General features: G+C 60.4%; 2 protein-coding genes across 7 annotated transcripts; one reads left to right on the plus strand and one right to left on the minus strand.

Moving 5' to 3' along the window:
- The first annotated feature begins 70 nt into the window (after positions 1–70).
- On the plus strand, positions 71–5,154 carry MFAP2 (microfibril associated protein 2). Of its 4 annotated transcripts, none has more exons than XM_081341552.1 (8): positions 71–796; positions 2,357–2,446; positions 2,873–2,950; positions 3,116–3,148; positions 3,491–3,571; positions 3,726–3,764; positions 4,000–4,087; positions 4,423–5,154. In XM_081341552.1, the coding sequence occupies exons 2-8, from the start codon at positions 2,404–2,406 to the stop codon at positions 4,820–4,822; spliced, it is 762 nt and encodes a 253-aa protein (XP_081197678.1). In that variant the 5' UTR covers positions 71–796; positions 2,357–2,403; the 3' UTR covers positions 4,823–5,154. The 4 variants fall into 4 exon arrangements, with proteins under 4 accessions (XP_081197678.1, XP_081197677.1, XP_081197675.1 ...); XM_081341551.1 differs by lacking the exon at positions 71–796 and having other exon boundaries at positions 1,452–2,446; positions 4,423–4,496; positions 4,719–5,154; XM_081341549.1 differs by lacking the exon at positions 71–796 and having other exon boundaries at positions 1,452–2,446.
- Positions 5,155–5,178: 24 nt separating this feature from the next.
- On the minus strand, positions 5,179–23,239 carry CROCC (ciliary rootlet coiled-coil, rootletin). 3 transcript variants are annotated; one of them, XM_081341555.1, is made up of 35 exons: positions 22,770–23,235; positions 21,770–21,955; positions 21,206–21,289; positions 20,406–20,503; positions 20,072–20,237; positions 19,758–19,864; positions 18,566–18,781; positions 18,328–18,424; positions 18,078–18,170; positions 17,736–17,942; positions 16,881–17,080; positions 16,357–16,539; positions 15,956–16,100; positions 15,606–15,752; positions 15,033–15,263; positions 14,348–14,541; positions 13,793–13,920; positions 13,337–13,503; positions 12,518–12,697; positions 12,090–12,224; positions 11,508–11,651; positions 11,122–11,360; positions 10,695–10,854; positions 10,032–10,199; positions 9,475–9,853; positions 9,194–9,387; positions 8,957–9,077; positions 8,419–8,582; positions 7,875–8,090; positions 7,543–7,767; positions 7,286–7,435; positions 6,864–7,064; positions 6,530–6,661; positions 6,145–6,273; positions 5,179–6,040 (listed from the first exon to the last, which is right to left on the minus strand). In XM_081341555.1, the coding sequence occupies exons 1-35, from the start codon at positions 22,905–22,907 to the stop codon at positions 5,954–5,956; spliced, it is 5,811 nt and encodes a 1,936-aa protein (XP_081197681.1). In that variant the 5' UTR covers positions 22,908–23,235; the 3' UTR covers positions 5,179–5,953. The 3 variants fall into 3 exon arrangements, with proteins under 3 accessions (XP_081197681.1, XP_081197679.1, XP_081197680.1); XM_081341553.1 differs by having other exon boundaries at positions 7,208–7,435; positions 19,758–20,237; positions 22,770–23,239; XM_081341554.1 differs by having other exon boundaries at positions 19,758–20,237; positions 22,770–23,237.
- Between the last annotated feature and the right edge of the window lie 47 nt (positions 23,240–23,286).

A 23,286-nucleotide genomic window follows, 5' to 3' on the forward strand; every position in this document is an offset into this window, starting at 1 on the left:
AATTAAGTGCCAACTACAGGCGGGACATGGCTTTAAAAGGTGGCATGGCAAAGCCTGGCCAAGAGGCACGTGAGGAAAGGGCTGACCCGGATCTGGCAGGCAGGCAGTTTTCCAGCCCAGGCAGTTCCCCAAGGGATCCTGAAAAAGCCGCTGCGGGCCTCTCCGGAGCTGCTCTCTGCCCAAAGAGGCGGAACAGTGGAGGAATGGCTTGGAAAGGCCGGTCGGCAGAGCAGGCCCGTAGCAGAAGCCGACGGGTAGTTCTCCGGCACCCAGCGGCAGCATTGCCGGTAGCGGTGGAGAAACTGGGCAGAGAAAGAAGCAGCAGTTTGCTTGAACCCTCCCCCGCAGGGCAAGCCCCCGAAAAGCCCACGCCACTTCTAACAGGACGCTCCTATCTCAAGGGGATAGGATGGCATCCTTTGTGTCTATCTCAGATGATGGTAGACTGCCTCTAGGCCTTGAGGCTTTGGGGATCAGCTTCTGCCCAAGGGCTGCCGCCACCCGCACAGAAGGCGCTGGCCAGTCCCTCCTCCACCGTGGATATTTGAAATAACACCCCCCCAAAAAACCGGATGAACTTATGACACCCGTGCACCAGTCTCCCCTTGAAGGGAGCAGCTTCCCCCTGGGGAAAAAAGTTCAGCCCTGCCGCCTTGAGAGAAGGAGTCGGCATTAGGACCCAGGAGCGTGGCTTGCCGGGGTGGAAGCCTGGCTCCTGCAGCCCCTTTGGAAAGTTAAGACCCAAGCAAGGGAGGAGAGCAAAGTCAGCCGGAGAGGGAGAAAGACCACCGGGCTGGTAAGTGGCTGGGGGGGGGGCCGCCACGGGCCCGTGGGTCAGCTTCACAATCGGGACTGGCAAAGGGGGCTTCTTTGGGGAATGCCCTCTCCCAGGCAATGGAACCCGCTACCTACCTTTCAAAGGAAACTTTAGCAACAGGAGTGCCAAAGCCAACGCCCCTCCCCCCTCTCCTCCTGCCACCCCACCCCCCCTCTCAATCCCAGGTCAAAATTCTCCCCCCCCCCAAAAAAAAGAGACAAAAGGTAGAGCTTTCCCTTGCCTGGCAAAACTTAAGTTGGCTTGGCAGAAAGCCCCCCACCCTCTCATTTCCTGAGGCTCTGGTCTGGACTTTGGGTTACTTTTCTTAGGAAGTGACTTCTCTTCTTTTATTTTATTTTATTTGAAAGCCCCCTCCCCGTTCTTGTTTTGAGGGGGCTTTTGCTTCGCACCCACGAATTTGACCGTTCCATCCTTGTGGCCGGGTGGGGGGTGGTGGAGAAAGGAGGGCTCTCTTTTGTTCTCCTACTTGTGCAAAGGGGTGGGGGTGGGGGGTGGGGGAGTGGGAGGGTGGGAAGGGGAGGGGGAGTTGCGGAGGGGCTGCCGGGGGCCGTTCTTGGCTTTGCCGGAGCTGGCTGATTGCTCCCAGATGTGCCCGGCGGGAGCATCTGGTTTCTCCAAAGCTTCCGAGCCCCTTCCCCCTGCTCATCGGCCTGCTCCTCGCACCTCCGCTGCCCAGCACAGGAAAGGAAGCCAAGGGCAGCTCAGGCAAAGGGGAGCTCAAGTTAGTTCTGGGGGGGGGGTCTTGGGGGGCAGCCCCCCCCCTGGCCTCCACCCGCCCCCCCCCCCACGCTTACCAGGTCTGGCAGGGAAGCTGAGTTAACCTGGTCTTCTCCGGGCTGCTTTCTCAACCCTGAAAGCTCGTCAGGCGGGATCTTTCTCCTGGGGCGCTGGAGAGAAGTGCGGGCAAAAGCCCCCCCCGGGAACTTTTCCTCAAGCCCTGAGCAGGACCCGATCCAGGATCACTCTCTTCAAAAAAAAACCTCTGCAGTGAGAAGCGAGTTATGTCCGGAGAGGCTTGGGCCAAAGCTGCTGGCCAAGGGCAAGGCTTCTCCGCCCACCTTCCCTCGCCACCTCCCGCACGGCTGGGCAGGCAGAAAGCCCAGCAGGTGTGTGTGTGTGTGTGTGTGTGTGTGTGGAAGGAAGGATGCTTTGATCTCTGGAAGCTCACCCCTCCTTGGACCGACCGAGAAGTCTGGGTCGGCCGTGGGGGATGACAGACACCCATGACAAGACACCCGTGAAGGTGGGGAAAGAGTCCCCAGCATCCTTGCCGGAAGCATCTGGCTTGTGTGCTGGAGACTGGGCTCCTTATGGGGGGGGGCTATCCTCCGGGCAATTTTGACTTTTGGAGGCCCACCCACCTCCCAACTAGCAACGAAAGCTTGGCGACCCGCACCAAGTTTGCTTCTGTGTTGAAGGCTATTCAAAGGGGGCGGGTGGGGGTGGTCGTTTCTGCCTTCCGACCCAAACGAGATTTGGAAGGCAGAACTAAGGAGCAGCGTCCCGTTTGTCTTTCAGCTCGGCTCCGATTCAGCTACCCCGCCCCCCAACCCCACCAGACTAGCATGAGGACTCTCCTGGCCCTCCTCTTCCTCCTCCGCCTGCCAGGTAAGGGCCAAGCTAGGCCTCCATCGCCCCCCCCTCCTCCTGCCCCCTCTTACCCAAAGGGACCCAGGGCCTCCGCCCCCCTGCCCCACCCAAATCCCACGACCGGATGGACGTGCCCAGGAGACGGTGCCACGCGCAACGAAACACTAGGTCTCCTCTTTCCCAAATGTTGGGGGAAGGAAGGGGCAAAAGGGCTCCCCGCAGACCCAGGGTGAGGGTCCCACAGAATGGGACGGCTGGCTTTCTGTCTGGGTCACTTAACACCCCCCCCCCGACACAGACCCAGGTCAAGAAGCGTGAAAAGGTGCCCCACTGCAGTGACTCTCCCCAGTCGAGAGTGCCGGGAAGGGCCACGCCTGGGCAGATGCGGGGCCACCACCCCTGGAGCGTCTGGCCTCAGTTTACCCCTCTCCTCTCCCTTCGCAGCAGCGCTTCTGGCCCAGGGGCAGTATGACCTCGATGACCCCGCCTACCCCGAGCCCCCCTATGCCCCTTACGAAATTGGTGAGTACCAGCCAGGGTCCAGGACCGTCCCGGATCCTGCTCGGAGGGTGGAACCACACACACACACACACACACACACAAAGATATACACACACACACACACACACACCCCGCTCTCCCTTCCGGGAGCTCGAATCACTTTGGCCTTCTTCCCTTCTTTTTCAGAGAGCCAAGATTACTACGATTACGCTGGGAACGGTGAGGGCCGACCCTGCCTTGTAAAGCAGCGGTTCCCCCAATCTTTCTGGCTCGGCAGCCTGGCCGGGGGGGGGGGGGAGAGGGGCAGGGTGGGGGGGGGGGAAACTGGGGGGATAGTTCCATTGTGAGTAGTAGAGGGGCGCTTTGTGCAGGGGGAGCAAGCGCACAGACGAGCTTTGTGTGCAAGCCCAGGCGCGCCCTCGCCCGCCAGCTGCGCGCGGCACGGGCCTGAATAAGCCGCGGACCGGTAGCGAGCCACAGCCCCGGGGATTTGGGGACCCTCTTGTCACGAAGGGCTGGTCTAAAGCAAGCACCCCCACACCCCCATCCTCTACACTGCAGACCTCTCCCCCCAAACTCCAGAGGAGCACTTCCAATCCCAGCAGCAGAACCAGCAAGAGGTCATCCCTGCCCCGACCCCAGGTGAGCAGCACGTGGGGATGGGGGGGGAGGCATCAGAAGAGAGACCCTCCCTGCCTTGTGTCTTCCTGCACTGCCCCCCCCCTCAACGTTCCCAGGGCTGACAGTTACTCACACCTTGCTCCCGTGTGGGCCTTTTTTTTTTTCTTCCCCCTAGACATTTCTGAGACGGAGCCCACCGAACCGGGGCCCCTTGGTAAGAGGTCGCCGGCTCTGAAATCAGTCCCTCCTCTGGAGGTCTGCAACACACAAGTTGGTTTCAAGGCCCCCACCCCCAGGATGCCTCCTCTGTCACCGAGAGGGGGATCTCTGTGGCTGGGGAGGGGAAGGGGGCGCAAAGCAAGCTGAAGGCTCTTGGGACTCAATGTAGCTTCACACACACACACACACACACACACACACCACACACCCGTCTTGTTCTTGGTCTCCAGACTGCCAGGAGGAGCAGTATCCCTGCACCAGGCTGTATTCCATTTACAAGCCTTGCAAGCAGTGTCTGAATGAGATCTGCTTCTACAGGTGAGTGGCTGCAATGGGATTGGGACCAAACCAGACACACACACACACACACACACACACACAACCTTTCTCCCCCGGGGCAGGCTAGGCTCCTGAGCCAACTTGCGAGGGAGCTGGTGTGCTTGCAGTCGGCCTGCAGCCGATCCCGCGGAAAGCTTTACAGGCGGGAGGGGAAGGAAGGCTGCCTGCCGACGCGGGCGTGTCGGTGGGGTGTGGTTGTGGTTGTGGGTTGGCGTCTGCTTTAACGCAGCTCCCAGGCTTCCTTCCCCGGTGGGTCGTGGTGGTGGCGGTGAAGTGTGCAAAGGGAGACCTTCTCTGGCCTTCCCCACGTTCAGTCTCCGCAGGGTTTACGTGATCAATAAGGAGATCTGCGTCCGTACGGTCTGTGCTCACGAAGAACTCCTAAGAGGTACGTACAAAGGTGGTGTGTGTGTGTGTGTTTGCGTGTCCTCTGGCCGCAAAGGTTACAGAGGCAGCCGCTGGCTGGAAAGGCTGTTTTGGGACACCCCCTTCCCAGCAGCACTTGGGACAGCTTTGCCTAAAACCTGGGTGGGTGGGTGGTGGCGTGTTAGGAGATGTGGGGATTCTGCTCCTGATGGTGGCTCTCCTCCTGCCCCCCGCGCCCCCCCAGCCGACCTCTGTCGTGACAGATTCTCCAAGTGCGGCATCATGGCGACCAGCGGCCTTTGCCAAACTATGGCCTCCTCTTGTGCTCGGAGTTGTGGCGGCTGCTGAGCGGGGGAGGGGTCGTGGCAGCGGGGGGAGGCACTTCTGGACCACGGACGGCGCCGCCGGCCCGCGCCCAGAGGAACAGCGGCCCTCCTTGGCCCCCTCCCCCACCACAGCAGTGACACACCTGCAGGGCTGCTCATTCCCGGCACACCTCGGCGGGGGGGGGGGGTGTCTCAGCGGGGACCCGCCGTCGTCCCTCCGGCGTGCCGACCGTCGCGCAGCTAACCGGGTGGGTTCGCCGTCTCGTCATTGCAACCTATATATTTTTTTGTACGAACCATTCTCCCCCCTCACCCCCCTTTTTTTCTTTCTACAAAACGATTAAAAAAACGTATAACAGACCAAACGTGTTACGGTTCCATTTGTAAGTTTGTTTTTTTTCTGACAGAAGAGAATGGCGCTACAGAAGCCCCTCTTCCTTGCATTTTCACCACCCTTCTGAAATAGAAGTGGGGGTGGAGGGTGTGTGTGTGTGTGTGGGGGGGGAAACGCTCAAGTCTTTCATTAAAAAATAAAGTTCGTTATAAACTATTACGAGGACCGGGAGCAAAGCCTGCAAAACCGACGGTTCCGCAGGTATAAAAATGTCTTCCTACTTTCCCTGATTGGGTGGTCCGTAAAAGAGCCCAAACGGAGACAAAATAAAGACCTGATTAGGATCTACGGTTAGATTTTAAAAAATAAAAATAAAACTAGGATCTACGGTTAGATTTAAAAAAATAAAAATAAAACCTCGGTTAAGGAGCCCCAACGCCCTTTTGGCCCATCCCGGGACATAAACGCTGCTCCAGCCAATGGAAGGGGGAGGGGGGGGTCTCCCTCCCCAGCCAGAGAGCAGGCTAGCACCCGCTCAAAGGACTCCATTCTCTGGCCCCGGGGCCACTCGCTTCCCCCTACAGCTTCGTTTGGGTCACCTTTGTGGGGTGGGTGGGGTGGGGTGGGGGGTGTGGACGCTCCTTCTGATCCAGCTGGGATCCGAGAAGTTAACGAAACGTCTTCGTAGGACCCGTGCCTTCTTGAAAGGAATAAGCTGCGGTCTGCGCTACCTTGTGAATCTAGGCCCGCTCTTGCCGCGGTGGCCCTCTTTTAAGAGACGTGGGGGCTCGGCTCCTTCCGCGCGTCTGCCGTCCCGGTTCAGTGTCCGGAAAAAAGAGGGGAAAACGGGCAATGAGGCTGCCCTTTCTGGCTCTCTTGCTGCCGCTGCTCCTTCAGAATCGAGATCTGTGGTGGGGGGGGGGGAGAAAGGCCCCTTCAGTGTCCAGGCAAGGGGGTGCGGGAGCAGCCCCGCAGCCGGGCCAGAGTCTCCCGGAGGGAGGGGGCCTCACCTGCTCTTCCAGCCCTCTGCCTCCGTGACGGTGGGGATCGCTCCGGCGTTCACCCTCCTGCCGCTGTGGGGCAGCTGCTGGGCCAAGAGGCTTCTTCCCCCGGACCTGTTCCAGCTCTGCCACCTGCGCCTAACCCGGCCGAGGGAACGTCACGGTTAATGTCCATCTGGCTCCCTCACTCTCCAGACTCTCCCTTCCGCTCGGCCAGCACCGACCTCCGGGGAGCCGGGTTTTCCTCCAAGAAGCCGGGGAGTGGAGGGCCCCGTTGCCACCCAAGGAGCTGGCGGGGGCCGAGACACGCTCTCCTTCCTTCCTTCCCCAGCTGGAGGGAGGGAGGAGGTATCCATGGGGCAGGCCACCCGCCAGGGCCCGGGATCACCCTTACCTCCAGCTGCCGGATCTGCTGTTGGGCTCCCACCAGCTCTAGCTCTGCGCCCGTCAGGGAGCGATCCAGGCGCCCCTTCTCCACCGACAGACGCACCGCGTCCTCGTGAGTCTTCAGCTTCTCCCGCTCCACCTGCCAAGCCCAAAACACCTCAGTGGCTGCACAAAGGGACACACACACACACACACACCGCCCCGCCGCCACCCGCGACTCGCACAACCGGCGGGAGAGAGGATTTAGAGGGGAAAAAACACTCGGCTAACGTGCGGCTTGTGAGCTGAGCCCCCTCCCCGCTGGGAACCTGCTCTTGGTTCCCCCCCACCCCCCACCCGACCTTGTCCAGAGTCCTCCGCAGGGCGCTCTTCTCCTTCTCCAGGCGCAAGGACAGGCGCTCGGCCTCCCGCTTCTCGCTCTCCAGTTGGGCCAGGGCTTTCTGCAGACTGGCCAGGCGCTCCTGGAGCAGGCGCCGGTCCTCTTGCGCCTTCTGGAGCTTCCGCAGGGCAACCGTCTCCCCCTCCTGGCGTTGGCGCAGCAGCTGCAGGCGGGGTGGGGCGGGGGGAGGGAAAGGGGGAAGAGGGCACGTGAGGACGAGTTTCCAGGCACGACTGGCCCCTCCTGACCCCGGGAGCAAAACCCCCTCTTGAGGAACGCCCGGGAAGACTCTCGGCCCACCCGGACCTCAAACGCCGGCCTCGCAGGTCTCCTTTCTTCTGGAGAGCAAAACCAGAGCACCTCTGCGGAGGTCAAGCCACTCGCCTCTTCCTGCTGTCTCCCCAACCCCTCCAGCTCCTCCTTCTGCAGCTCCAGCTCGGCCCGCTGCCCCTTCAGGGCTTGGAGGCGCTCCGAAAAGGCCCCGTTCTGCTTCTTTGCTTCTAAGAGGGCCTGGCGGGCCGCGTCTAGTCGCTCCTGGAGGGACAGAGGAGGAAAGACGTGGGCCCGTCTCTCTCTCGGCAAAGCGAAGGGCCACCGTTGACGAAGGAGGGCGCCGGCAGCGGTGCCCAAAACGCACCCACCTGCAAGACTCTCTGCTCGTGCGCCCCAGCCGCCAGGGCCTTCTGCAGCTGCAGCAGCTTCTCCTGAGCCGAGGCGCTGCTGGTCTGGCTCTCGGACAGGGTGGCCGTCAGCCCCTGCACCTTCTCCTTCAGGCAGCTCTCGGAGTCGGCAGCCTTGGCCAGCGAGAGCTTGAGTTGGTCCAAGGAGTGCTGCAGCGCCCCGGCTCTCGTCTCGCTCTCCGTCACCTGGTGTGGCGGGAAGAAGGCCAAGTCGGGCTGGCTGGCAGCCAAAGGGGGTAGGGCTGGGCCCGGGGCGGTCATGCCGAGGCCCCTGTGATCGCCCGGAAGCTCACCTGCCTCTGCGTGAGGGTGACGCGTTCCTGAAGAAGCTGGAGCTCAGCCTCGCGGTCGCTTAGCACCACCTTGGCCCGCTGCAGTTCCCCTTCCAGCGACCGCCGCAGGAGCTCCAGCTTGGTGCCGCGGCTCTCCGAACTGCCCAAGGCGTCCCTCAGCCGTCGTTTCTCCACCTCCAGCTTGGCCTCGTTGGCCTTCATCTTGCCGAGTTTTTCCTGGAACAAGCCGGAGGGTGGAAAGGGGCGATCGCCAAATATTTCCGGCTACCCGGCCGGGGCAGGCTGAGCTGATCCGGAGAGGGCTCAGCTGGGACAACGGGGAGCTCTGGGGGGGAACACAGCCGGCTCTGCCGCCACCCCTCGGCTCAGCAAATGGCACGTTGGGCTGGTTCTTGATCTTGGGAGTTCAGGAGAGCAAGCTGGGATGGGGAAGGCCTCCTGGGACTCAGCAGAGGAAGCCGGATGGGAGCAGCGGTTATTTCCAACTCCACCCTTAGCTCAGACGGTGGGGAGAAGGACGGAGGAACCTGCCCCCCCCACTCACCTGTGTGGCCCTCCTCTCGCTTGTGGCCACCTGCAGATCGTGCTCCAGCTCGGCCAGCTTCTCTGCCTGGGCCTTCCGCTCCCGCTCACTCCAGTGCAGGGTCTCCTCCTGAAGCATCAAAGCCGTCTGGGCCCCGGTCAGTTTCCCATCCAGACTGCGCCTCTCTGCAGATGGAGTAGCACATGTGCTCAGGGAGGGAAGGGCTCTCCGGAAGTGTCTCCCTCTTTCTGGGGGGGGCAGGCGGGCAGCTCCGGTGACCATTGGGCCCAGCCCCCATTCCCGAAGCGCCTAAAGGAGGAACCCCTCCAAGGAGGAGATGTCCCACTGAGCAGCATCATTCTGACATGGGCGCTGGACGCTGTAGCCGGGGGGGGGGCACCGTGCTGTCTCAAAAGGCTCTGCTTGTTCTCATCTTCTTTCCGGAAGCGTCCAGCGAGAAACGCCATCTCCCGCGAACAAGCAAAGCGTAAAAAGGAAGCAGCTCCCGCCCTCAGGAGCACACCCACTTATATTTCCTGGGAAGAGAGGAGGAAGTTACCTTCCTCGCAGGCGGCCAACTGCTTCTGCAGCTGCTGCACGCGGACGCTGGCCAGGTCGCGCTGGGCCTCCGTCTCGGCCAGCTGACACTTCAGGGCACCCAGCTGGGAACGGGCTTCGTCCTGGATCCCGAAAGACAGAAGAAAATGCACCCAAAGGGGTTCCTTTTTTGGGGTGGGTGGGAGAGGGGGACATCTGCTGCAGTAGCCGCCCGAAGTGCGACTCGCTCTCCTCGTACCCGCTCTTGCTGTGCCTCCCTCAGCTCTTCCAGGAAGTCTCGCAGCACGTTCTGAACCACTTCTGGGTCGATATCTGCCCCCAGTTGCCCGGCTTGGCTGGGAGACGGGGGGCGCTCTGGTGAGAGCGGGAGGGAGAGCGGGCCGCTGGCCAACGAGGCTGGGCTGCCCTCGGCCTCCTCAACGGTAGAGGTTCCTGCAGAGAGGGAAGAGGACACGGCTGTGGCCTGCCCAGTGCCAGAGCCCGATGGAGACCTTAAAGCAGGCGCCCAAGAGACGCTACCTCTGGGAGGAGAGAAGAGTATCTTCGGGGAGCCGCCGCTGGCCCTCGCCACGGGGCCACGGCCCCTGCGGCCGACCCCCAGGGTCCGCCGGAGGGCCGAGTGGAGTCTGCCCAGCTTGTACTCCGCCTCTCGCTTCAGCCCCTCCAGGCGGGACAGCTCCACTTCCAAGCCCTGGGCACGCCCCTCGGCCGCGCTCAGACGCAGGCCCAGCTCGGCCCCTTCCGCCTGGGCCTTCTCCAGCTTGATCTCCAGGTTGCGGGCCTCGTCCAGCAGCTTCTTCTCAGTCACCCGGGCCTCCTCCAGGCTCGCCAGCAGCCCCTTCTCCCTCAGGCGCGACTCCTGCTCCAGGTCCAGGAGTTTCCGTTGCAGGTTGTGGAGCTGAAAGGAGAAGAAGCCTTTGGGCACGGAGGCAACGGGGAAAGGCAGCGAACCCCGAGCTTCCGCCTGGCTGGCTGAATCCAGCAGGGGGAACGTCGTAAGGACCGCGGGGCCGCGAGACCTCTCTTGGCAAGGAGGTCTTTCGTCCGGCAGGAACCAAACTCGGAGCCGGCCTCACCTCTTTCCGGGCTGACTCTCGGCCAGCCTCGCTCTCCACAATTTTCTGCTTGAGGCCGAAGGATTCCCGCCGGGTCTCCTCCTCCCGCTGTTCGTCAAGGGCCACCCGCGCCTGGAGCTCGGCTACCTCTTTACTCTTCTTGCTGTTTTCGCCGTCGAGCATCTTGACCTGAGAAGAGACAGAAGGCCAAAATGCTTGCATGGGGGGTGGGATGGGGGGGGGGAAGGGGCAGGGAAGGAAGGAAGGAAGGAAGGAAGGAAGGAAAGCGAGTCCACCAAAGGCATTTTATAGGAGGCAAAGTGGGAGGGCTTGCTTGCCACAGCCTGGACAAAGCCTATCAACCACACACACATACACACACACACACACACACACACACACACACCGATGGAAAGGAAGGCAAAAGAGAAGCGAGGAGGAGCAGCAGCAGCGTTCCGGGGATGAGAGAAGGAAAAAAACGCCCACAGAGGTGTAGCCGTGGGAAAATCCCCCCTCCCTCCCTGCCAGAGAGACCCAACCCTTACGGCAGGGGTCTTCAAACTTGGCCCTTCGATGACTTGTGGACTTCAACTCCCAGAATTCCTCAGCCAGGCACGCACCGAGTTTGAAGACCCCTGCCTTACGGGCCCTGCCTAACCAGGCTCCTCCTGTCTGCGTCCATACCTGTCTCCGCAGCTCCTGCAGCTCCCTGCGGGCCTCCAGCCGCGACTGCTCCACCTCCTGGAGGCTGCTGCGCATATCCGTGGCCTCCTTGGCGGCAGCCGCTTGGGCCTCCTCCAAGACTGAAATTTTCTGCTCCTTCTCCTCGGTTGCGCGCTTCAAACTGGAAAAAGGTTAACAAAAACAAAAGGGGGAACCGTCTTCAGTGGGGAAATCCACGAGCCCCTCCTGCTCCAAAGAGGCCGAGGGCCTCCAGACTAGGCTGGGGTGCTGTGGAACCGCTGGAGGTTTTGGAGGCGTGGGAAGAAGTCTCCGGTTCAAACGTCGCGACGCTGCTTTTAACACCAGTCTGCTCGTGGCAAGATGCGCGACTGGCGCGACGGCAGAAGAGAACGCAAAGGGTGGCCGAGGGACTCAGCTCAGGCCCCACCTGATGCGCTCGCTCTCAGCCCGCTTCAGGGCAAGCCGCAGCTCCGTGTTGGACCTCTGGAAGGCCTCCTTCTCCTTGCCCTCATCGCTCAGGCCACGGCGCAGCTCCGCCGCCTCCTTACGGTGGAGGTCACGGGCCTCCTGGGCCTCGCGCACCTTGCGATGGGCCTCCCCCAGTTCTCGGTGGATCGCTTCCCGGGCCTCTTCCAGCAGCTGTAGCCGCGTCTTTAGCTCCTCCACCTAGAGAGGGGGAGTCTCTTTCGTTTCTGCGGCACGCGACCTCCGCAGGCCGGGCTCTCATCAAAGGTCTGCTGCAGCTGAGCATGTAAGAAAGAACCCTCCCTCCCTCTGCGGTGCTCAGAGTGCCCGCTGGCTGTGGCCCCTCACCTCGCAGACGGCAGACTCCCGCTGCTTCGCCAGGTCCCTGGCCTGGTCCTGCAGGCCCTTGGCCTCTCGCTTGTGCCCTGCAATGGCCTCTTCCAAGCGAGAACGCAGATTTCGCAGCTCCACATTCAACGCGCTGACGGTGCTCTGGTTAAACGTGGAAAAGTCCATTGGCTGCTCCATGCCTTCCCAGAAACCAGCCCCCCACACACAAACAAAGAACCAGTGCGAGACAGAAGAGGCCGTGCAGAACCACCACCACCCCGTGGACAACACCCACCTTCTGTTAATCTGGTTCATGTGGCATGCAGGCAGGCCGTTCCTAATTCAACAAACCAGTTGGGAGGGGAAGGAAGGAAGGAAGGAAGGAAGGAAGGAAGGAAGGAAGGAAAGGAAGGAAGGAAGGAAGGAAGGAAGGAAGGAAGGAAGGAAGGAAGGAGATCAATGGAAAGGAGGGAGGGAGGGGATCAATGGGAGGGAGGGAGGGAGGAAGGGCCTGCCATTGGTCACAAAAGTTCATCCGCTGGCAGAGAAGGGCTCTGCCCCATCCTGGGGAAATGCCCCAGGGCCCGCCAGTCCCCCTACCCGGTCCTGCTCCTGGCGGCTGCGGCTCTCGTGCTTCTGCCTTTCTAGGTCCAGGTTGAGGCTGGCCAAGCTCTGCTGGGTGGCCAGGAGCTTCTCCAGGAGGACGGCCTTCTCCGAGTCTTTCACAGAGAGTGCCTGGGGAGGGAGCAGGAACGGGTCAGTCACGGGAAAGCAGCTCACCACCACCGCACCTCCCAACGGCGGAGGACCAGCGGCCAGCTCATAATCGGGCAGATTCAGACCCCTTTATGCAAGCTGGGAGCCTCATTTATGTCACTGCTTGCTGCAAAGCACGAGGTGAAGGGGGAGAAGGATTGGCATTTCTCCCCTCTTCCTCCCCGCAGGAAGGGATTATCTCTGTTCCCCAGAAAATCTTCCCTTACCCCAGGGCCCCCTCCCCGCTCTGCCCGAGGGGCTCCCCTCCACACCTGCTGCTTCTCGCTCTCCGCCAGCAGGAGGCCCTCGTCCCGCTCCCGCTGCAGAGCCGACACCTCCGCGCTCAGCTCCTCCTTCTCGGCCTCGTGCTGGGCCAGCAGCTCCTCCCGCTCCTCTCTGAGTTGCTGTCTCAGCTGCCCCCATTCGGCCTCCTGCTCCTGCCGCAGTGCCTCCTGCCCAGACCGTGCAGAGAGAGAGAGAGAGAGAGAGGAGAGGAGACAGGAGAAAGAGAGGACAGAGAAGAGAGAGAGAGGAAAAGAGAAAGAGAAAGGAGAAAGGGAGGAGAGGGAGAGGGGAGAGAAAGAGAGAGAAGAGAGGAGAGAGAGAGAGAGGAGAGGAGACAGGAGAAAGAGAGGACAGAGAAGAGAGAGAGGAAAAGAGAAAGAGAAAGGAGAAAGGGAGGAGAGGGAGAGGGGAGAGAAAGAGAGAAGAGAGGACAGAGAGAAGAGAGAGGAGAAAGAGAGAGGACAGAGAAGAGAGAGAGGAAAAGAGAGAGAGAAAGGAGAGAGGGAGAGACAAGAGAAAGAGAGAGAAAGAGAGGAGAGAGAGGAGAGAGAGAGAGAAGAGAGAAGAGAGAGGGGAGGGAAAGAGATCAGAGGCGTCACCTGCTCTGTCCCGAAACTGGCCAGGGACTCCTGGCCTCTGCCACAGTTTCTCCCCACGTGAGGCTGCAGGGCCAGCATTCCCCCACACACACACACACACAAAAAGCCAATGGGTGAATTATGGAGGCCACTGTCGCAAGATGGTGTGTTCCTGCTGGGCGCTCCGGCAGCCTTCCGCCCCAGCCCGAGGCCCGGATTCCACCATACCTTTTCCCGCTGGAGTCGCTCAACCTCCGCCTGGGTAGCTTGCATGTTCCTCCGGGCGGCCTGGGCCTCCTGCTCCGCCAGGGCCCGGTTCTGGGCCACCAGCTGCTTGTCTCTCTCCAGGCGGCTCACCTCCGTCTCCATCTGTTTGTATAGGTTGGCAAGCTCCGCTTTTGGGGGGTGGGGAGGGGGAAGAGCAAGGTAAGATAGATAAGCATTTGGGGGGGGTTTCTGCGAAGGAGGGCTGCCCTGCTTTTCCTCCGCTCAAGGACCGAGGGCCACCAATTACCTGCAAAGGAGAAGGGGAGGTCCTGGTACCCAGCGCAACTGGGGGGCAAGCCGTCCCTGGGCACAGCTCCCTCCCCTGGGCTGAAGGTAGACAAAAGTTCAGGGCCCACCATGCCTCTCCCCAGCAAGGGTCCGAAGGAAAGTGCTGCCTCCCCCTCCGTCTCCCGGTACCTTGCAAGGCCTCTTTGGCCAGCATCAAGCTCTGGTTGCCCGCTTCCAGCTGCTCCCTCCGGGCGTCCAGGTGTGCCAGCCTCTGCTGGCTCTCAAAGAGAGAGGCCTCCAGGCAGTCCTTTCCAGACCTGGCCAAAGAGAAGGATCGCCCTGGTCAGGTTGGGGAGTGGGGTTTTTTTTTGGGGGGGGGTGGAGGGGGATTTAGGCTAAGCCTCATCCTCTTTGCAGTCAGGCCTTCCGCTGTGGCTGGAGGAAGATCCACCAGCACTTGTTGGGCCGCTAGTCACCCGGGACCAGAGAATGAGGGCAGTGATGCACGCCGAGCCCAGGGCCGTCTGCTTCCCCGGGACAGAAAAAGGCTTCGGCTACCGCGTGGCTGGAGGAAGAGAGCCCCCCGCCCTCCCCAAAAGACCCAATTCTGGCAACCGTCACCCTTAAGCAGAAAGAAGAATGGGACCGGCTCTTCAGTCAAGTCTGAGCACTGGAGCTGCCAGGCCACCGTGGGGTTGCAAGCATGCTGGCGTCCCTCGGAGAGCGCCTCTCGGCCTCACCCACCTGAGGCCAGCGAGCTCCTCCGCCAGGCCGTGGTTCTCCCGCTCCAAGGCGGCCACCTGCACCCTCAGCCCGGCCGTCTCCTTCATCAGCGCCTCCTTCTCTTGGGCCATCCGGAGCGCCGACTCCTTCTGGCGTTCCAGCTCTTGGCACGCCTGGCCCAGCTCCTTGCCGGCTGCGTGCCTCTGGCGGGACGACTGAGGACGGGGCGAGAAGAGGCCGCCGAGCCGTTGGCAAAGGCTCAGCCAAGTCAGTTCCCCACCCGTGCGAAACACCACCACCCCCTGGCGGATCGTGGGCAACTGGGGTCGGAGAACGGAATGAGGGAAGGCGAGGGCTGTTCAGCGCAGAGAGACTCGGGTCCAGCTAAGGCAGGGGTCTTCAAACTTGGCCCTTTGATGACTTGCGGACTTCAACTCCCAGGATTCCTCAGTTAGGCACGTGTGCCTGGCTGAGGAATCCTGGGAGTTGAAGTCCGCAAATCATCAAAGGGCCAAGTTTGAAGACCCCGAGCTAAGGATTCCCTTAAAGCAGCTTGGATCCTGCACGGAGCGCCTGCTGGACCTGCGCAAAGCTTCCCCGGGAACCCACGTCCTGCCTGCAGGGCAACCCAGAAGGGTGGAGGGGAGCAGGGTTCTGCTCTGAACAGGAGGCCCCTGGACCTGGGATCCCTGCAGCTGCCTTCTACCTGCTCCAGCTGCTCCTGCAGCCGCCCTTTCTCCTCCTGCAGGGCCAGCAGCTCCTGCTCCAGGGCCTCCTGGCTCTGCTCCACCGCCTGCAGGGAATGGCCCAGGCCTCGGCGCTCCGAATCCAGCTCCAGCTTCTCCTGCACCAAGCGGGCCAGGTCGTCCTGGATGCAGGCCTTCTCCAGCTCCGCCTCCTGCTTCTTGCTCAGCAGACAAGACTTCTCCTCCTCCAGCTGCCCAAGGGAGGTGCCCAAGGCCGCCGTCAGGGAGGGCAGGGATGCTGCTGCTCCTCCTCCCGCCCGAGGCATTTTTCCAGGGAAAGAGGCTGACTAGGATGCAGCTGCCTCTTCCTATCCCCGCTCCTCCATCTGCCCCGTTCCCCTTTAGGCCACTGAGGTGCGTGGGACAATCCGCCGTGAGGGCAAAAGGCTGCAGGTTCCGAGTGCCGGCTTCTGCGCTTGCAGGCGCGCAGGCAAAACAGGCGAGGGAGACTCGGGCATCGCTCAGCCAGCCGCTGCGGACACAGGGCAATCCCCTTTACCCCCGGCCAGACCCACCCCTCACACAGCCCTAACCTGGATGAGAATCTGGTTCAGCTCCGTTTTGTCTTGGGCCAGCCCTTCGTTGAGGGCGCTCATTTTGGCAAGGGAATCGCGGGTGGAGGCCTCCTCGGCCTTCAGCCGGTTCAGTGCGACTTCCAGCTCAGCCCGGCTTCCCTCGTTCTGGGGGGGGGGGAGAGAAAGAACACCAGGGTGGCAATGGGAGCCTTTCCAAAGCGGGGGGAGGCCGCGACCAGCGTCAGCACAAAGGGCTCCATGGGCTCGAGGCTGGGGCTGCTGGCACGCCGTCCCTTTGCTCCAGCCAAGGTGGGCCCAAAGGCATCAGCTGCCCCCTCCCTGGCCTGAACCTCAGGTGGGCGCCTTGCCTTGGCTAGAGCTTCGGCTGCTTTGGCCTTCTCCTCTTCCAGCACCTCCTTCTCCAGGGTGGCCTGGCTGAGGGCTTCCTTCGTCAGCACCAGCTCGTTCTTCAGACTGGACTTGGTGGCCTCTAGGTGCTCCAGCTGCTTCTGGCTGTTGGCAGGGCAAAGAGGGGAGGACCAAAGGGGGCCCCGGCTGAACACAGCTGGCTCAGAATGCCAGAGGCAGACAAGCCCAGAGGAGGGAAGGGCAGAATCTCCCGGCCTTCGGGGCTTCTCCTGCCCAAACCAGGGTCTCCTGCCCAGTGTCCCACCACCGGCTTAGCCGGGGAGTGGGCTAAGCCCTGAACAAGGCCTCTCTGCCTCTGGCTGGGCAGGGGCCCTCCAACCCAGCCCTCCCCCCTCTCTACCTCTGTTCCACTTCCTTCCAGGCGTGCTCCCGGTCTTTCAGCAGCTCCTCTTTTTCCTCCTCCAAAGCGACGCGCTGGCGCTGGAGGTCGCTGCCGGTGAGCTGCAGTTTCTCCTTCTCTTGACGCACCTCTTCCAGTTCCTGCTCCGCAGCCCGGAGGCTCTTCTCCAAGGACAGCTTCTCACTGATGGGGGGGCGAGAAGGGGGTGAGACAACCACAGCCTTGTGAGGTACAGCAAGGAAGAGAGCCCGAGGCGGCTCTGGCCTTCCTGAGGCCTCTCAAAAGCCGAGGAAGGCCAGCAGCCCTGTTTCTGAGCCGCTTGCCGACGCCTTTGCTCGACGGGCATCGCAGAGAGCCCATGGGGGGCTTTTATGGCCTCAGAAACCGCTGCAGCCCCAAGTAGGCATTTAGGGAAGTGGGTGCCACACGGGCTTCACCGGGAATTAGCTACCAAAGTAAGAAAGCAACATAGTTTAACTTAGTTTGGAAAGCGCGGTTCGAGGACGCCAGGCTTCTCCTCTTACCTGCCCAGCAACTCTACCGCTGACCGGAAGTGGCTGGCATCCCGGCCTGCCTCCTCCCTGGCCCGAGCCAGACTCTCCACCTCACTCTGTAGCTGCAAGACTGTCTGCTCCAGGGATTGCCGCTCGTGGTTATTCTCGGCCAGCTGCCTCTTCAGGGAAGACGCCAGCTCTTGAGCGGCCTCCTGTTTCCCCCGGAGTTCCTGGGTGCAATGATCAACTAAGTCACGGGTCGGGGCAGACTGGGAGGAAGGGTTCCCTCCCACCCCCACCCAACCCTGTGTGCACGCCCAACGCCAAGGAAAGCAGACTCCAGCCAACGCGGAAAACTGCAGGAAAGCAGCTACCCGTGCAGTCCCAGGGGGGCTGGAGAATAGCACCAGGCTGGGATTCATCGTCTTCCTGTGCGTGTTTCTTTTTTAAAAGCTTTCTGATCCCCACGGCTGGAGGTTGCCCCCAAAGAGATTAAGTCTCGGGGAAGCGGAAGAGTCAGAAATTACAACAGAAACGGGGGGAGGGAAATGTGCGTGTGAGATCCAGAAGAACGGTCTTCTTGCCGTCCCACCGCCCCCACCCAAAACCAACCTGGTCTTCTGCCCACCCAGAGAAACTCTGTGGCAGGAGGAGGGGGCCTTCCCAGGAGAACAGCGGGGGGAGGGCGTGTGCCCCCCCCTCAGCTCTCCCGGCCTCAGGTCCCATCCCGCATTTATTTTGCCACCCATCTCGTTTCGAAGTGACACTGGCCGGCTCGCGGCACAAAAACACTGAACGCCGCCAGGCACACGCACGTTTCCCATGCCACAAAAACGAAAGCTTCCTTTAAAATGGCCCCTTTTTTGCAGACCGCCCCTCCCTCACCTGCAGCTGCAGCTGGCGTTTCTGCAAGGCAGACTGCACCGCAGCCAGGGTGGAGGTGGCAAAGACAGGGGAGAGGCTGCGTCGAGGCGAGGACCCCCGCAGGGGAGAGGACAAAGCCCGCAAGCCGTTGCCGTTGCTGGGCGAAACATCAGCGTGCGAGTCGGGTGGCGGGAGTTGACCGGCGCCTTCGGCATCCAGGATGGCTACCTGAAGGGTGGGCCAGAGGAAACCCCCCCCCGTTGGAATGCAGAAAAGCACCTCACTTGCCTGCCCCCTGCAGAGACCAGGTGTGAGCCATTTCCAAGAACTTGGGGGGTGGTGGTTGTGCCTGGAAGGCGGTACCTGGGCAATCTCCCGCAGGGCCTGGCGCAGCTTCTCAGCTTCCCTCCTCAGGGCTTCCATCTCGCCAGCCTGCTCCTGCGCCCGGGAGGCTTCCTGCAGCAGTAAGGACAGTTGGGGAGGCAGCCCTGCCCGGATATTCCCAGTGTGGCTCTCCTCTCCCTCCCCGTGTCCCAAACGGCCTTCCCTCAGCTGGGGGCCGTTTCTCACAGCGTCCTCCCCCAGGGCCAGCCCCTCTGTTTCCCCTTCTCACCAAAGTCTCCAGCTTCTGGGTCAAGCCTTCAATCGTCCTGCCCTTCTCCAGGTTTTGCCCTTTCAGGCGCTCCAGGCTTGAGAGGGCTTCACTGAGCCTGAGGCCAGAAGAAAGGCCCCACATCAGCCTTGCGGCAGCGGCTGCAAAACCAGGACCAGGCCCTCCCCAACTCCAAAGACCAGAACCAATTTCAGAGCATATCCTCCCTCTCTCTCCTCCTCCCCTCCACCCAGCCCACCTGGTGCTCAGCTCCACCTTCTCTGTGTCACACCGGACCTGCAGCTGGATCACGTCCCTGACCTTGTCCTCCAGCTGAGCTGTCAGCAGCACCTGCTTCTCCACCGCTGCACTGGCGCTGCTCTCCGACAGGTGAAGGCGGCCGCTGAGGTTCAGGCAGGTGGCCTGCACTGCGCGGCTCATCTGGGACAGCTCGCTCTTCAGCTCCGAGAGGTCCCTACAGGAGGAAGCGGAACCTTTGCATGGCAGAGACAGAAGAAGGGCTCCTGTTAAAAGCGCCCCCTGGAGGCAGACGCAGGAGCGAGCGTGAGGCTACCGCTCTTGGGCCCCTCGTCGCTCACGGTGCTTTGTGATCCAGGCAAGCGCCAGAAAAGCGGAACTTGGGGAGCAGGGAACGAAGCCGAACCTGTTCTCTCCCAGCCTACGTGAGTCCTTGTTATGCTCACAAGGAGAAACCCCTCTTCCAAGAAACAGGCAGGAACCGCAAGAAAAAACCAACCCCATTGACCTGAGTCAATGTCCAAGGCAAACAAACACAGTCCGCAGAAACTCGATCCTCAACACGAACGGTTGCCTTCAGCAACCAGCACCTCCCATACCTCCCCTTTTATTATTCAGCCCAGGCATGGCTTCCTAATGCCTTCTCCTTTCCCTCTGGAGCCGCCCCATTGCATTCCTCTGCCCTACTCTCTTTTCTTGCCGGCGCTTTCGTGCATCCTGGTTAACTCCCAGCTGTGCTTCATCACTGTCCAACTCAGGCTCCCAGCACAGCTGTGTCTCAGCCTGAGCGCAAGTAGAGGGGCCAGGCTCCTCGTCCGACTGTAAGTCTTGGAGCTCCTCAGAGCCTTCCTCTGACTCTGATCTCACTCCAGGCCCCTCCTCCTAGTCCTCAGACTCAGCTGCCGGGTCCACTGGCTGGCGAGGAATCACAGCAGAACCGCCTGGCCTTCTCAGTGGCACGGGGAGAACAAGAGTGGAAGAAATCTCGTGCCGAAACAGGCACGCCAGTGCAGTGCAGCCCAGAAGTGGCACAAAAGTCTCTTAGGGGCAAACGGAGGCTGAACACGCCTGAATTTGCTTGTTTGGGGAAGTCAGATGCCCTGCGGAACCCTCGATTCCTGAAGGGTCTCTCGCTTGGCTGATTCCAGTTTAAAACTCGCAGCTGTGGACCACCCTTTAATCCCAACACTAACCTTTCCGCCATGCTCTTCATTTCGCTGAAGTGCCTCCTGAGGCTGACCACTTGCCGCCAGAGGGTGAGCAGCCGGCTGTGCTCACTGCTGAAATAATCGTTGAACGACTGATGAGAGAGAGAGAGAGAGAGAGAGAGAGAGAGAGAGAGAGAGAGAGAGAGAGGAGGAAGAGGACAGCTGCTACTGACTTCTGTAGGGACTCCGACTTCTGCCTCAGTCCCCAACAACACGAACCTCTTGGGTGCATCCCCAACTTGGTTGAGCTGGAATGAATTCTCCTCCTCACACACACACACACACTTCCTGCCCCAAACCTCTTCCTCTCGCCTCCACTCGGCCTCTCGCTGCTGTAGCTCCTCTCGGGCTTTCGTCCAGTCCATCGTCAGCTTTCGGATGTCCTCGCTGAGGGCCTGGTTGGCCACGTTGGCTTGCTCCAGCTGTTCCCTCAGCATGGCATTGACCTGGGCCAAACTGGCACTCCTGGCGGCGAGAGAGGAAAGGGCGTCGTCGCCAAAGCCCAGCGGGACGAGGAAAAGTTCGCCCCACTTCTGGGGCTGCTGGAGGCAGTCCGAGACAAAGCGGGCACAGGCCGGGGGGGGGGGGTGTCAGACGGAGAAGGGGGCAGCCATGGCTTCTCTTCAGCCTCACCTTTGCTGCTCTTCTTCTAAACGGATCAGGGCGTTTTCCAGGTGGTTGCTATGATCTTCGTCGGGACACAGATGCAACTCAGACACGTCTAAATGGCCCTGAGGGATTCGGGTGGCAGAGCGCAAAAGGAAGAATGAGGTCCCGACATACTTGCCAGGGTTCAGCTGAGGTTCTTCCAAGCTGAAGGGAGCCACTTTTTTTGGAACATCGGCTTAAAGCCTGGCCACAAAGTCCGTGACCAGATCGCATATTAGGTTGGAAAAAGTTCCCCTCACCCTGAGATCCCAATTCCTGGGGGAAAGTGGCTTCTTGATGCCACAGAGCCCAAGCGGATGGAGGTTTTCCTTCCGTTCTGGGCGGCCACTGCACGGCCGAGACTTGGGAGGTCCCAGGGTCCTTTGGGAAAGCTTTAAATCTCGGTCAGGTTCAAGCTCAAGACATGGAAATCAGTTTGCAACCATCCTTGGGCCCTCCGTTCACACTGCTGCTTCCAAAAGACTTGTCTTTGCCGTGAGAGCTCGGTGCCGTTGGCCTACAAGGTTAACCAGCCCCAAGGCAAAGAAAGTGGGCCAATGAAGGTAGCGAGGAGCGGAGGACTTCCAACATTGTGAAAAAAATTATCCTGACACAGAGATGGACTGCCTCCACAATTTACACACAGCCCCGAAGTCCACGTGGAGTTCTGTGCACTGGGCAGCTGGCGCCAGCTGCAAAAACCGGGCAACTTAAGCAGCCCTCCCCCCCTCCCAGGCCCAGTGGGCTTACCCTGGCCTGCTACACAGAAGAAAAACGCCCCTCACCGCAAGCTGCTGATGCTCCAGCTCTGTGGATTTCTCCAGCAGCTGTTGCTCTTGTTCCCCACACTTTTTCTTATACTGCAAAATCTAGAAGGGAAGGGAAAGAAAAGTGTGCCGAGCAGATACAACCGCAGTTCTTGGTCCAAGAGTGCCATCCTTTTTCGCAGAGAGAAGAGCAGGCCATGACCTTGAAGATCTTCTTGAAGGAGAAGCTAGCTCGGTCTTGGCAATGCCAGCGTTACCTTCACCCTGGCAGAAGGGCATAATAGAAACCTAAAGAAACCTGAGGGATTGTAGTGGGAGAATTCCTCCAGAAATAAGGCCTTTCTAAGTATCACCTACCAGGAGACTAAACGAAGACTTAAAAATTCCTGAGAGGAGGAAAAATCCTTGCAGGCGACCGAAACTTTACTCTGACTCGTGTGAACTGGAATCCAGAGCCCTGGTCCAGCCCAGAGGCAGGGAAGCGCCTGCCAATCAAAAGAGCTACTGTGACACCCCCACTATCAATGAGCCTGGTGCAGGTGGAGGCGCGCGGGAGGCTTTTCCGGCGGTTGCCCAACCCACCTTAGCTTGCAGCTTCTGCACCAGCTGCGCCTGCCGCTGCTGTCCCTCCTGGTAGGCCTGCAGCTTGCGCTTGTAGGACCCCTGGTCCTCCTCCAGCCGCCGGCGCAGCTCGATGTTCTGCTTGGCCAGGCTCTTGTTCTCCAGGCCGTCTCGCTCTCCCGTCTCCAGGCGCAACGCATCCTCCAGCTGAGGCAAAGCACAAGCCTGAACCGGTTGCATCAATTCCCATTCCCTTTTCATTCTCGTTCCATCCCACAATTCTATTCTGTCCCATGTATCCTATTCTATTCTATTCTGAATTCCACTCCATTCCATTCATTTTCTATTCTATCCTATCCTATTCTATTCTTTATTCCTCCTGTTATTCTATTTTAATTCTATCCTATTACTATTCCATTACTATCAGTATTAATATTCCTACTGTTTTGTTACTATTCTATTCCGTTCTTTATTCCTCCTGTTATTCTAATTCTATTACTATTACATTACTATCAGTATTACTATTCCTACTCTATTCTATTCCTATTCTATTGCTACTCTACTGCATTACTATTGTATTACTATTCCTATTCTATTCCTGCTGTTAATCCTACTCTTATTGTAGGAACTCTATTCTACTCTTATTCACGTATGCATACCTACACGTGCAGGTGAGTGCATATATCCGTAGGTACCAGGGGTAGGCAACCTCGGCTCTTTTCTGACTCAAGGACTTCAACTCCCAGAATTCCTCAGTCAGCTGACTGAGGAATTCTGGGAGTTGAAGTCCAGGAGTCAGAAAAGAGCCGAGGCTGCCTACCCCTGGTATATATACACACACACAGATAGAAACACTACACATACAGGTGTGCGCGTGTGTGGTGCACAATACAGATGTGTTACTTGTGTTATTTGATACAAGGGACCCTCCAGGCCAGGAAGGGGGTGTGTGGGGGTGGCGAGAGAAACCCCTTCCCCTCACCCCCGAGTCCCCCCCCTGCCCCTATGCCCCCCTCCCTACCCTCTCGCTGAGGGCGTTGTACTTGATGGCCAGCTCATCGCGCTCGGCTCGGCTCTGGGCCAGCAGGTCCTCCACGCGGGACAGCTCCTGCTGGAGGAGGCGGTTCTCCTCCTGCACGGAGAGCAGAGACGACGACATCTCGCCCGGGGCGGCTGAGGGGAGACACAGACACGGGCGCGCGCGCCACCCGAGCACTACAACTCCCGGCGTCCCTTGCGCTCCGGCTCCTCTCCCTCGGTCGCGGAGGGCCTCCCGCCGAAGGTTCACCCGCTTTCTTCAAACTGCCGGGAAGCCGAGTCCGGGGAGTTAAGCCTCCGCGGGAGCTTTGCCGGGCGGCTCGAAGCCCTTCCCCGCGGCTGCCTCAGAGCCGGAGGAAAAAGGCGCGAAAGCCGCCGCCTGAAGGGCCTTTTTTCCCCGCTTTCCCCCCCCCCCACGCCAGCACTGACACCGCCGGTTGCTATGGCGCCGAGCGAGGAGGCGGGGCGTGCTGAAGGGACGCGAGCGCGCTGGACTACGG

Source organism: Vipera berus (assembly GCF_964194415.1).
Source record: "Vipera berus genome assembly, chromosome: 17".
Lineage (NCBI taxonomy): Eukaryota > Metazoa > Chordata > Lepidosauria > Squamata > Viperidae > Vipera > Vipera berus.